This window comes from Amphiura filiformis, chromosome 12, assembly GCF_039555335.1.
Source record: "Amphiura filiformis chromosome 12, Afil_fr2py, whole genome shotgun sequence".
Taxonomy (NCBI): domain Eukaryota; kingdom Metazoa; phylum Echinodermata; class Ophiuroidea; order Amphilepidida; family Amphiuridae; genus Amphiura; species Amphiura filiformis.
In genome coordinates, this window is record NC_092639.1 from 61,603,770 (window position 1) to 61,618,612 (window position 14,843).

The following is a 14,843-nucleotide window of genomic DNA, read 5'->3' on the forward strand; positions in this document are numbered from 1 at the left end:
CACACGAAATGTAACATCCAAAAGGTTTTAGCTGTGCAAAGACCTGCTGCTCGATTCATACCTAGACCAATAAATATTTGGCATAAAGCATCCAATTTTATCATTATTATGTGTTGGATCCATTATTTTCACACACTTGGATTCATCAAAACATAATAATGGTTGAACAGGGATTAATTGTTAGAGAGAAGTGGTAAAAATGTTATCCTTTAGTGTCTAAAGTTGAGAGCAACACCATGTTGGATTTTCAAATAGTGCATGTTAACCTAATCCTACTGGGTGTAGACATACATGTAGAAGGGTGATCTGTCCATCCACTGGCAATTCAACTGCGTAAATGCTCTGATATGAATCTGCCACTGTGAGATCCAATATGGCATTAACATTCAACTTGAGACAAAACACACTATAACATGTGCATGATTACCAAACATCATGCCACACACAGGGTTGCCACAAGTGTGGGTCGTCCTTGGGGTGTATGGATTTCAACTGTATGGCTAGTAAATAAGAATATTGTAATAAAATGCATTTATATTTATCTTATTCTTCAGTTCCTGCATCACCTACTGATCTCGTTTTCAGTCGCACTACCGATACTGGTTTCGATGTTGCATGGCCAGCTGTGTTTCAAGGTCGCAGCGAGTTCTTCGGTTTCTGTATCCACCCAGATCCACAGGTTTGTGATATGGAGTGGAAAATTAAGAGATATATAGGGTGATCAAAGTGCACAAAGGTGTGTTTCTCTTATACTGGTGAACCAAAGATACATACAAACTATCCCTTTGTATTGTACTGTATAGAGGGCGATGTTATCAAATTATTTGCAGTACAGTGTGTTTTACTCATACTGATGAACCAAAGATAACTTTAAACCATCCCTTTGTATTGTACTGTAGAGGGTGAAGTTATCAAATTATTTGCAGTACAGTGTGTTTTTCTCAAACTGACAAACCAAAGATAACTTTAAACTGTCCCTTTGTATTGCACTGACTGTAGAGGGCGATGTTATCAAATTAGTTGCAGTACAGTGTGTTTTACTCATACTGATGAACCAAAGATAACTTTAAACCATCCCTTTGTATTGTACTGTAGAGGGTGAAGTTATCAAATTATTTGCAGTACAGTGTGTTTTTCTCAAACTGACAAACCAAAGATAACTTTAAACTGTCCTTTGTATTGCACTGACTGTAGAGGGCGATGTTATCAAATTAGTTGCAGTACAGTGTGTTTTACTCATACTGATGAACCAAAGATAACTTTAAACCATCCCTTTGTATTGTACTGTAGAGGGTGAAGTTATCAAATTATTTGCAGTACAGTGTGTTTTTCTCAAACTGACAAACCAAAGATAACTTTAAACTGTCCCTTTGTATTGCACTGACTGTAGAGGCGATGTTATCAAATTAGTTGCAGTACAGTGTGTTTTACTCATACTGATGAACCAAAGATAACTTTAAACCATCCCTTTGTATTGTACTGTAGGGGTGAAGTTATCAAATTATTTGCAGTACAGTGTGTTTTTCTCAAACTGACAAACCAAAGATAACTTTAAACTGTCCCTTTGTATTGTACTGACTGTAGAGGCTATGTTGCAGTACAAAGCCATTTTTAGCCATGGTTACTACTATAGTTTACTGACCTTTTAACATGATCTTCTTTGACTTTGAAGGTATCATCAGACTATTATGTACCATATTCCCTGTAATTAATGCCCGGGGTCGTAACATTTTTAAAAAGAGGTGTTTATTAGAAGTGCATTTTCAATGAAAAAAACTCGCAAAATATGACTTCCGGAACTCGCAAAATAAAGTGGGAACGTGTTAACAAAAAATCTGTTAATACAAAATTGCTGATAACACAAAATGTTTTTTGAGTTCCAAGCCTATACTTTGTACATTATATTGACCTGATAACACAAAATCATGTTAACATAAATTAAAGTCCAAGGCCCTGACAATTTTGTGTTAACACAGCTCCACTGTAGTAACTGTACTACAAAATTAGATCTGCAAGTGCATTTTTATGCAATAATGTGATTTATTTAGCTAAATATATGTACATTCCACTATAATGTGGTGATGAATTGGATGGAAATGTAAGTTAGAATAGGATTTATCCATGAAATTTTGCGCTCATGACATAACAGTTTATTTACATGCTATGGCATGCAATCTTGTGCATTTCAATCACTTTTTCTTTGAAAAAGATGGGGGCATTCATAAGATTCGTTAGTTAGAAAGAATACGGTATTTAGCATAGCATATTATAGCTTTATTTAGGCTTTGCTTTCCTTAACACTTTTGCCTTTAAAACGTAAAATAGCTGCAGTGTTGTCGAAGCAGAAACACTCATATTAATATTTTCTGAAGCATAATTAACTCCTCTAGCTTCTTTTCAACATGTCTCTTGGATGAAAGATTGACATGCTTTTGCTCTATTACTTATACTGATCAATGTTGTTGGCCTGAAGTTTTTGATTTGGATGAGATGTCCCCACATAACAATCCGTGTTGGATTAATGTGATTTTGTTGTTTACTTAGTTCAAGCTGAGAGGCTTTAGGTTTTATTGTGCAAAATTGTTGCTTGACAAAATGATTACAATAACCTACAATCAACGAAAATAGTCTTGGAACGCTTGCGTGTAAATAACGGAAAACTGTCACCCCCTCTCCCCCGTGCAATGTTGAGAAATACCAAAGTCTTCAGCGGTTCCCAATGTGTTCCAACATTGATTGATGGGGAGAGGGAAGGGTAAATCATTGTTGTAGATGTCATGCTTGTTCCCAGGCAAAATATACGTCATTTCCATGATCATATGAAATTCTGCACGAATTTCGACAGAGTGTACCAAGCGTTCCAAGGACTTTTTTTCAGAGATTGTCTCTGCCGAATGCAAAATATTTCATCTAAATTTCGTTTTGTCTCATAACTCAAAAGCGGAATGTCGATGAGCTTCTCATTGCACACGATTTGAGAGTGGATTATATGCTTTGGAATCATAACAAAATTGTTGATAAAGAAATTGGTTTCTTTAGGAAGTGGTCACTGCAATCACCCCCTATGCTAAAATACACACATTTCGCAATTATAGCTCTAAACTGCTCTAAAATGTCGTTTTGTCCCATAACTCAAAAACAGAATGTTGTATGATCTTCATATTTCACAGGATTTGGAAGTAGACCATGTACTTAGGAATCATAATACAATTGTTGATAAAGAAATTGGTTGGTTCAGGAAGTGGATACTGAAACACCCCATACCCTAACATACACGCATTTAATGAAATTTTTATGCTATATCTCAAAACCGAGAAATCGTATCACGGCTCTAAGCTGCATGATTCCGAGTTGTTTAATTTATTTTTGAAATTAATATTTAAAGTTCACCTTCATATCACTTGTCAGATAGGTGAACGAGCGTTACAAAACAGAAAAATGAGTTTTAATTAAATACTAAAACCGCATGTACGTTAAGATTGTAAGGAAGTCAATAATAAACTACGACTATCTTCAGTAGATAGCATTAACTTGTTTTTGACATGATGTAACAACTATCTTCAGCAGATTTGTGCTTCACATTTTTGTGTATGGGGTGTGTGTATAATGTGGGGTGTGTGCGTGCAGGTGTTGGGCGTGGATGTATGTGGGGTAGGGCGGAGGGGGTTTGTAGGACTATTATAAGATCACATTTAAATCGGAAAGTATTTCATTTGGGGCTTTTGGGAAAGAAAGAAAGAAATAATTAAATTAATTAATCAAACAGAGAAAGAAAGGAAGAAAGAAAGGCAGAAAAAATAAATCAAAAATGTATACTTCATGTATTTATAATAAACAAATATTTTCACCAGGTTCACCGTCGCAAATAATAAATGAAACAGAAAAAGTAATACCGCCGAAATCGAACCCAGGACCTCATGTTTACAAGACCTATGCCTTAACCACTCGGCCACGTGAGCTTCGTGATTAAGCTGCTTGCAATTTGAACCTATAAGCGGTCACTTCAACCTTTTTCCACATTCATGTTTTTATTTATTTCAAATGTCTTTCGTTCGTTCATTCATTCATTCATTCATTCATTCATTCATTCATTCATTCATTTTTCTTTCCTTCTTTCTTTCTTTTTTCTTTCTTTCCTTTTTCTTTCTTTCTTTCTTTCTTTCTTTCTTTCTTTCTTTCTTTCTTTCTTTCTTTCTTTCTTTCTTTCTTTCTTTCTTTCTATATTTTTAATACAAAGAAAGAAAAAAGAAGCATTGAAAATAATGAATGCATAATTTAGCAATGATTCACGCAATTAAAACACGAATAGTCAAAGGGTGTAAAGTGTAAACCCATAATGGTAATCTGTAATGGTAAACTGCTGCATTGAATAGCGTGCATACTGAGCAGTTTGCCCTGCATTGATATTAATATATACGTATAGATATTTATTTCAATTCAAAATGGCAAACTGTTAACAAATGTCATAAATGCGAGCAATTTGTCATTACTTTTGTATTCAAACATTCTCAATTGGTATAGCCAATGTAAACGAACGTCATGCTCCATGAGATGCGGCCTAAAAACCATAAAATGTCGATTTTGGACCATTTTGTCATTATGGTAAACTGATCCACTTTGCCATTTGCACTATGCAGCTTTACACTTTCCCGATACCTGACTACTATAAAAGACCAAAACTGATTACTTCGATTGCGAAATGGCAGCGTGGGCATAGCAACGGCTTAGTCCTTCGACTGGTAATCTTTTGACTATTGATTGATGCGAATGGTTCGAGTCCCCGTGGTGGTCGATTTTTTTCTTTAAGTGTATTCAATTGTTGTTTTCTTTTTTCTTTTTTTTTCCTCATCGCAAAAGCGTATTTTATTATAAATACTATTCAGAAATGAGTTGTTTCAAATTGTTACATCACAATCTTTCTGATTCGTTCGGATAAGCCTATACTCAGCAAACTCAAGTTTTACAGAAAACATTTACATGTTGGGCTATATTATAAAGGGTACAGAACGTTTTAATAAAATTCAAAAACATTTTGGAAAACATATTGCAAAACATTGTAATTATTTTTTTAAAACTATATTTTGTAGTGTTTTTGAATTATGAGACAAAAACGAGATTTTAGTCATAATTACGAAATGTGTGTAATTTAGCATAGGAGGTGTTTTCAGTGACCATTCCCTAAATAATCCAACATCTTTATCAACAATTTTATTGTGATTCAAAGGGATATTATATACTCCCAAATCTTGTGCAATATGAAGCTCATACAACATTTTGTTTTTAAGTTATGGGACAAAAATGACATTTTAGAGCAGTTTAGAGCCATAATTACGAAACGTGTATTGTTTAGCATAGGGGATGGTTTCAGTGACCACTCCCTAAATAAACCAATATTTTTATTAACAATTTTGTTATGATTTCAAAGCATATAATCCACTCTCAAATCGTGTGCAATATGAAGCTCATACGACATTCCGTTTTTGAGTTATGACACAAAAACGAAATTTAGATGAAATATTTTGCATTCGGTAGAGACAATCAACGAAAATAGTCTTGGAACGCTTGCGTGTAAATAACGGAAAACTGTCACCCCCTCTCCCCCGTGCAATGTTGAGAAATACCAAAGTCTTCAGCGGTTCCCAATGTGTTCCAACATTGATTGATGGGGAGAGGGAAGGGTAAATCATTGTTGTAGATGTCATGCTTGTTCCCAGGCAAAATATACGTCATTTCCATGATCATATGAAATTCTGCACGGAATTTCGACAGAGTGTACCAAGCGTTCCAAGGACTTTTTTCGTAGATTGTAGCTAATAGAATAGATGAATGGAGTAGATCAAAAGGAGTAAGTGTGATGATCGTACAACCTTCAGGAACCAGTTTGTTACATATTTTGTCCAGTGATGCCAACGCCGCGCCTTAGGCGCACAATTGGGCTACTTGGTTATCACTTGCCGCTACTCAAAAAAGCATGCCGCTACTTGCCTAAAATTGGGCTACTTTTGCCAGTGTCAGGCCGCGGCAGTAATTTGATGTATTTTCCTTTCAATTTAGCCGATTTATAAAGGTTTTGAGTCTCTAAAGCTCCAAATTTCAATTACAATGGGTTTTGTGACCAATATTGATCGGTCAGTAAGTTCCCAGTAAGTACCGGAAGTTTTAAAGTCAAGTGCTTTTCCGCCCAATTGGGTGATTTGCGTTCTAAATTCGGGTAAATCCGCCCAAATATCCGGTATTGGGCGCTTTTTTAGGAAGCTTAAAAATTGGGCTACTTGAGAATCCTTTACCCCGGCCTGGCGAGTCAATGTGCCGCGCCTTGGTGCTGAAAAGTTTTGGCAACACTGATTTTGTCTCCTGATTTAGCAGTTTGATATCATTCTGTTTCTGTTACTGAGCTGGCACATGAAATATCAAACAGCCAGCCATACAGAAAAAATGTGTTCAGAAAAATAACACCCAAAGCTAATTATATTGTACATTATTCTGCTTCATAATCCCGAACCCTGTTCAAAACATTCATGGGGACAGGGCATTTTTCAATTGCTTCACCACGTCTCTGGAATACTCTGCCAACCCACATCTTTATAACACAGTTTAAAAGTTCTTAAAACTCATTTAATGAAAGAAGCATTTTACTGATGTGCATCACCATATTTTTGTTCACCTATTGATTGTTGTTCATGTGTAGATTAAGTTGTAATGTAAATTAATTTTTATTATGTAGTTTAAGCTTATCTCTGTATCGTGCCTTGAGCCCCATTGATTTGGTGGAGATGTGCGCATTATAAATTCACATTATTATTATTATATTATTATTCATAATTATAACAACTAATAATAATAATTTAACTGGTTCATTATTTCAAACTGCAGGCAATTAATGTGGAATTTGTGTACAATGCATTGAATTATGAAGTGGGTGGCTTATACCCCACCACCACCTATCTTGTATCGGTCTTTAATGAGGTTGAAGATGAATTAGGAAATCGAGTATGGAGTCCGCCTATCACAGAATATCAAGAAACAAGTAAGTAGTTGGTGTCGTTTATTCAAATTCAAATCATTTTGTAACAGTCTTCAATGAGGTTGAAGATGAACTTGGAAATCGTGTATGGAGTCCGCTATTACAGAATACCAAGAAACAAGTAAGTACTGTGTGTTGTTTATTCAAATTCAAATATTGCAATGGTTTACAATCAGGTAATAGATGAATTTGGAAATTGAGTATAGAGTCAGCCTCATAATATCAGGAAACAAGTTAATCATTTTGGCCACCAGTCATAATTTACCCTGTTTTGATAAAGTTTTGTTTATGATGGATGTTGCACCTCAAGATTACCTATTTGAAAGCTTATTCAAATGTTGAACATTTTGCCAAATTTTTACTTATCTGTGATGTACCATTCCATTGGGCTATTTAACAGTTGAAGTCTACACAACCCCTATGGAAGACACAACCTTAATCTTCCATACAGGGAGTGTGAATTTCAAATGTGGGTACCTGACTCCATTGGAAATTTTATACACTCTGTGTAGGAGATTAAGGTCATGTCTTCTGCAGGGGTGTATGGATTTCAACTGGAATAGCCCATTGCTTGTCATATTGATTTATGTTGTTGCAGAGAAGTTGAAATAATTTATATTTTTAATATCATTTTAGCTTTTTTGTTGTTGCAGATAAATTGAAATTAATAAATAATTACATTTTTAATATCATTTCAGGTGTTGGTGAGCCTGGTGTACCCATAGTGGTCAATTTTGACGAGATGTCTGTAAGAGTCAGCTGGGTTCAAGTTGAAGGTGCAACAAGGTTGGTATGAGACTAATTCATTCCGTAATAAAACTGAACATTTTGTGGGTTTGATAGTATATAGTATCATGATGCCTGCATTTCTTGTATAAGAAATGTCTGTTTTAAATGAAATGTCTTGACATAATTAGGACAATAGTACTCACATTAATCTGATGATTTACTTCATGTTAATATGCAACAGATACTATGTCCGTAGAAACCAGGTAGATGGTACCGATGCAGCCTCAGAGTCTGTCAATGCCGGTCTTGGTTTGACAGTAGAATACAGATTCACCGGTTTACAACCAGGAGAGGAATATTTCTTCTATGTCAATCCTGATTCAGCCGAGTACCAGGAGGAGTATGTTAAACAGAGAACGAGTGAGTAGCGTTGTGGGGAGGGGGTTATGCTCACTTAGTATAACTACTGTATACAGTACAAATTGACCATTATGGGGAAGTGCTGCAAATACATGGGTCCAATTTTCTTGGAAAGTTTGTAATATAGATTCATTGAGGCATATACCTACCCAAACCAAACTAAATACCCCCTCCAGTATCAAGTCAAAGAAATGAAAAGGAAGACTTAAGAATTCTGCATACTTTGTATCCCTCCCTTAAGTAGAGTCACCCACCCAGGTAACCTTATTTAAAATTTGCACTCCATCTGTGGAAGATTAAGGTCTTCCATGTCTTCCATGGGAGGGGGGGGGGGTTATAGCTCAATTAGCACCCACTGTGGTTTGTCTAATTTAAACCTATTTAAATACCCCTTGTTTGTGCCCATTTAGCATGCAATTGGGTTAAAAAATGTTAATTAAATTATTTTTTGGTTGGGACCTTAATTTGTTCATGTTTTTATTATTGTGATTTTGTTTTGAATGAAAAATGTCCATTTTGAATTACAGAATATCAAACAGTTTAAGCGCACACTTGAAATGACTTTGTTAAGCAGGCGCTAGTCAGAAAAGATATTTCTTCCCTGTATTGATTTGCTATTACAATGCAACATGGGTAATTTCTCCCTTCTCAGGTGGGTACATCACCTCTCAGACACCCCTCTACATTGTGTAAATGCCACGCGATGGCCGCTTTGCCGCCATTATTTACATTTTCTAAATCTGCCACTGGCTGGCTCCCTGCTTTCAAAATCGTTCCTCCGCAGCTGCTCCCCTTGGCGCTAGTCGGGTCAAATATGGTACATGTATGAATGAAACTTATCAAAGAGTTTATCTCAAGCGATGAAGAAAGTGGAATAACCAACCCATGTGTTTTATTATGTCACTTACAGAGCCGTTATCACCACTGTTTGTACGCATGGAGTATGATGCTGATAACCCATCGGAGCGTATCATCACATGGCAACCTCCAGTTGCTGGCCGAGTTGACCGCTATGAGATCGTCTACAGTCCACCTATTGGAACACCACCCCCACCGATCTACATCCCTGGTACCAGTGTTTTCCTTAGGCAGGTTATTACGGGGCTAAATCCAGCTCAGACATATCAATTTTTTGTCAGAGCAGAGGCTGGAATTGGACCAGATGAGATTCGAACCCGTAGCGATCCTGCTGTTAATATACCAGGTAGGGGGTTTTAACATTTGGAGGTGTGATTTGGTCAACAGAAGCCAAATGCTATTATACTCATGGCCTACAGTTTGACGGGCTACAGTAATCGGAGGGCCTTATAACATTGTGGATTAATATCAATATATTTATTTTGTGAATTGTCTTGTGACATAAGCATCATAAGTCCTAAAGTCCTAAACTTTGTTATCGTTCTTTAACATGTAAAATATAGACCATACAGGTCAACTACTTCACTCTTAGTGTAGGTCTACATTTCGGTGTAGTGGTAAAAGCCTAAAGCCTAACAATTCCTGTCGATTACGAGCTAATCAAAGTATAGGTAACGGAATGATTTATGCAATCTGTATGATTTAGTGTTGATAAAGCCTTCTAACCCCATGGGCACTACCTCCAGCTAATTTCAACTACTTTAATTGGTTACAAAGAGGGCTATATCATGTATTGAGCCAATCAGAGATATGGTAAGAATAGTCAGTAGGGTTGAATAGACTGCTGCCCTCATTCGTCAACTCTCTGGGTTAACGAATGAGAAAACTACTTGAAAAAAAAAAGTAACAGACTTTAATAACTGGGCAGTTGTGTCTAAATTGACCTTTTGACCAAGTTTGTTGTTTTTAGAACTTCAGAATGCGATCTTGTCACAACAGTCAGTCACATTATGGGGCACAACAAAAGTCTCATTGAATATTTTCAGAAGTCCGTCACGCTATGAACTGTAAGTTAATCGGTCATCACTACGAAGCATAACACAGTACATATGCTCAGTGTAAATGGTTGATTGGAATTAGTCTAAGGGTTGAAGTGGATGAACCTTAAAATTGCTGCGAGTTCTAAAAGCACTATTCTGATTGGTTACTCAGATGATTATTATCATTTAACTAACAGAGCAGGGGCACTATAAGAAAGGCAGTAGTGCCCATGAGGTTAAACAATCAAGTAAATGGTCAGGGCTGGGAAGAGTGGGGAATTTGGGAAGCTCCATGCTGGAAAATTAGGCATTTGGAAGAAAATTTGAAATCCATACACCTTTTATGGAAAACATGACCTTGATTTTCCACACAGGGAGTGTGAATTTCAAATGGGGTTACCTGAATGGGTGACTCCATTTGAAATCTACACCCCTGTGTGGGAGACTAAGGTCATGTCTTCCATAGGGGTGTTTTTATTTCACCTGGAATAACCAAATGTTGCTATCTTTGTGGTAAATATTATCTATATTTTTAGATCAAGAAACCAGAATACTAGCAGTAGAAAATTACGGACACTACGCCATTGATGTAGTCTGGTGGCCCGATCTACCTGGAGATTTTGAATCCTATGTGATTTCATATGAACCGTACGATGAACACAAGCCAAACGTCCGTCCGTCCCCAGTTGAGATTGGCCGGGAATACGGCATCACATCTTTGAACATATACGGCTTGGTTCCGGGAGAAGAGTACACTATATACTTGCAGACCAAGACAAGATTGCAAGTTAGCCCCATTATCCAGCACGTGACACAGACTACAAGTAAGAAAAACATAAAATACATTTGTGCTGCCTTCTGTTACATGTTGGAATCTTTTGTTGATTTCTCCAACATTGATGGATTTGGACTTGGACACAATGATGTAAATTGACATTTGTGATGTCAACAGGTGTGAGGCCAATGGTCGTCTTAGAATCACTTCAGTTCATACATTTATTTCTTTTACGAACCACTAAAGCCTCTTTATGGGTAATTCATGATTTTGTTTCCACTTACTTTTATTTAATTATTTTTTTATTTATTTTTTTAAAACTTAAAAGCTGCAAAAGTTGTTCAAGTCCCAGGGTCCAGCTATGTGGTTTTAGAACCGCACTTCTGGTGGGGACACATTTTACACAATGTATAATTTACTAATCTACTTATTTGGTTTTTTTTATTATTGTTTATCATTTACATAATTATGTAAATGCCAAAAAAAATTTTTTTTTAAAAATATCATTTTACCACCCACAGTACCCTTGCCTATTGACGAAATCCATGTTGACCTGGTCACAGCTTCCTCATTCGTCTTTAGCTGGGATGATGCTGCTGGTATCAAAGACCAATACCAAGTCTTCTTTGAGCCCATCGCCGATGAAAACAACCCGACTCCCGCACTAGGAAGTCTTCCAGCTGAGACATTCCATCCAGCGATGGGTGGATTCATAAGCGTGGAGGTGACGGATTTGGAAGCGGCACAGGAATATCATATTTCCGTGGTAACCAGGAGCAACAATGAGTTCAGTTACAAAACTAGTGTCATAGCTACAACACGTATGTTTGAGATATTTTGTTTTTAAAACTTCCATTGACCTTTTATATTTACACCTATTCTTGCTTATTGCAAGCTTCTCAACTGGTTAAAGAAATTAAGGTCTCTTTGTTATGATTTCAAATAAAATTTCCAATGATTCAATGTATTTAGAAATAAGTTTCACCCCATTTTCCCCCGAATCAGATCAAAAAGTCACTGGAAATTGCACTATTTTTGGGCAGAAATATTAACTTTCCTCCTCAAATTTCTACCCACAACGATTCCTAGTGTTACCTCTGGTATTGATAAATATGCTTGTTCTGAATAGAATATGATGCACGGATCGTTTCTAGTAAATTTATCATATACTTTGTGGCTCTGCTAAATATTATTCCACTCTTTGGCCCATCTTGCCTAATTTATGAAACTAAGTTTTGTAAATTTTCTCTCTTTTGCAGGACCTTTCCCACCCAACTTTGTTGAGATTCTAGACACCACAACCAACTCTGCTCTTATCCAGTGGTATGATGGTGAAGTAGGCAACCTAGGAATCAGCCGATATCAGATAGAGATTGTACCAAGGGATAGCACAAGGCTTGCAGGTATTTGTGCAATTTTGAAAAAAAAAATTGATGTTACTCTTTGTTGCCAAAACGGGGAATATCATGAAGTCGTACTTTCAGCTACGTCATGAGATGCAGTTATTATACTTTTTCAATAACCTACAATAGTGTCTCTGTGTATTAACATTTATTATCTGTGATTGAATTTAACACATCAAGACTATTCATGAGGTTATGAATAGTCTTTAAACACTTCGTATTTATAACCATGTAAATCTTTTTCTTTTATAGTTATTGATGCTAACAGTGAAAGGAACACCTATCGCATCACTGGCTTGACAGCAGGAAGACCTTACCAAGCACTTATTCAATCAATTGTGGTTGATTTGAATGGTAACGATTTGGAGAGTCTACCAGTATCAGTAGCCTTTGTTACCAGTAAGTAGCTTAATATTGCAATTACAAGTTGGTTATCAAGACTTAATGATTTCATCTTGTTGAAGTAATAAGTCTGATCGGTAGAAGTTAAATACAGCCAATTAGTGATGGGCGATACATGAAATCAAATGAGGGACACATTACACAACATTCATTTATTGAGTGATCCACAAAGAATGGGCTATTCCAGTAGAAATCCACACACCCTCTATGGATTTCAACTGGAATAGCCCAATGGATCGCTTTATTAGCCGGTAAGGCAACTGAAAAAGCTGCTCTAACATCATGCCAAACAAATACCATTATTATGCATCAAAATGGCATATTTTGTCTATTTTTTGATAGTTTTCTATTGGTGATTTTTACCTGTGAGCGTTTTTGATATGTTCTAATTTGTAGAAGTTAATAAAATGACTTCAAAAGGGTGTAAAAATAAAACTTATTATCTGAATATTCTTATGCAGAGATTGACCTTCCTCGAGTTGAGCCAGGTATAAGCTGAATGACATTTCTACCAGGTCCAATCAATGTAAATCGCTGGATAGCAACAATAACCATTCTAATTTGGCTCCTTCCTGTAGCACTCCTAATCATTATTGTATATTCTCTTGTCTTCCAGTACCGCTACCACCAATTGGCGAAGGGCAGCCTGCCATCAATTCCACTTCCATCACTATCCGCTGGCAGTCTGGAGGTGGAGACTTGACCTCCTATTCCTTAGAGTACTCCCCTGTTCCTGAGAACCCATCGGTTCAGTCACCAATCATTGTCTACCCGAGAACTAACTTGGAGCTGACTATCAGCGGACTGTCGGCAAGTACAGTGTATACGTTTGAGCTCAAGGCTATCTCAAAGGTGACCATACAAGACAGTCAGACAGGGTCATTTGATGTGATTAAGGAAAGCCAGACATACACTGTCTTCTATACCACATGTAAGTCATATGGGGGTAAAAGAGGGTGAGAGGTCTGAAGAGTGACTGTACAAGACAGTCAGACAGGATCATTTGATTTGACTAAAGAGAGCCAGACATACACAGTCTTCTATACCACATGTAAGTCATATGGGGGTAAAAGAGGGTGGGAGGTCTCAAGAGTGACTGTACAAGACAGTCAGACTGGATCATTTGATTTGACTAAAGAGAGCCTGACATACACAGTATTCTATACCATATGTAAGTCATATATATCAGGGTAAAAGAGTCTGACATACCACATGTAAGAGGCACAAAGGTGGCTGGGAGATCCATCAGTTTGTGGAAGTTTTTTTTTTAAATTTAATTTTTAATTTTATTCATTTTTTTTTAATTTGCAGCATTATTTTTTTAATTCACACTGCAATGTGAAAGCAAAACTAAGATTTGATTTAAAACATAAATATATCCTAAGGAACTGAAATATTTTAGTCCAGACTCAACATGTCTAATGGTTCTTGCAGTGTGAGTCAAAATATTAAAACAGGTGATTGTTTATAGGAACTTTTCAGCATGAAGTCGTAATCTACAAGCCCTATAAATGAATATCAGTTTAAAAATTTTATAATGACTCGGCTATCTGAAGATCTTTAGCATCAATGGCTGAATCACATGAACCTCTTCCAGAAAACATATACAGTAAATATTTGCCTAATGGCGCATATAGTCTTCCATAACTGGAATATTAGGTGCACTAAAAGTGCTCTCAAATAAGGGCACAGACCCTTAATTCTTGTTGAAATTTTCAGAGGAGGGAGCTCTCTATTACTACTTACATTAACTCTCAGGCAAAGGAGCTCATGTATGTCATTAGGCAAATCTTAGTAGAAGCAGGGGCTATTTTAACGTGCCTCACTGTCACGTTCGTGCAATGAGATAAAAGTGTTGATGAAGTAGTGTGCGTTTCAAAAATAAAAAAATCGAAATTTTTACCTGAATGTGACCGTAAGAAAGGCTCTACCATTGTTTACTATTAAAGCATATCTACACGGATTGTTAATTGTCACTGTACGAATATTTTATCTCGACACGTACGTGACAGTGAGGCACGTTAAAATAGCCCCTGAGTAGAAGACAGTTGTATAACAGCTAGTGATTCATCTTATTCAACTTGAAATGCCACAGCCAAAGAAATGCAGTCGATAATTTTTCTTACAAAGTAAAGAAGGCTTATTTTTAAAATTCAGAACAGACTCATCTGTAACTTGCTTTCTTCCATATT

At 36.5% G+C, this 14,843-nt stretch overlaps 1 protein-coding gene across 1 annotated transcript in view; it reads left to right on the top strand.

Moving 5' to 3' along the window:
• The window catches only part of LOC140166980 (uncharacterized), a 185,802-nt gene that overhangs the window by 115,473 nt on the left and 55,486 nt on the right, over positions 1-14,843 (top strand). The window contains exons 69-78 of the mRNA XM_072190462.1: positions 555-679; positions 6,874-7,027; positions 7,723-7,810; positions 7,995-8,173; positions 9,084-9,377; positions 10,608-10,895; positions 11,368-11,667; positions 12,106-12,249; positions 12,502-12,648; positions 13,268-13,582. Coding sequence (XP_072046563.1) covers positions 555-679; positions 6,874-7,027; positions 7,723-7,810; positions 7,995-8,173; positions 9,084-9,377; positions 10,608-10,895; positions 11,368-11,667; positions 12,106-12,249; positions 12,502-12,648; positions 13,268-13,582 — 2,034 coding nt within the window. The remainder of the gene's footprint in view (positions 1-554; positions 680-6,873; positions 7,028-7,722; positions 7,811-7,994; positions 8,174-9,083; positions 9,378-10,607; positions 10,896-11,367; positions 11,668-12,105; positions 12,250-12,501; positions 12,649-13,267; positions 13,583-14,843) is intronic.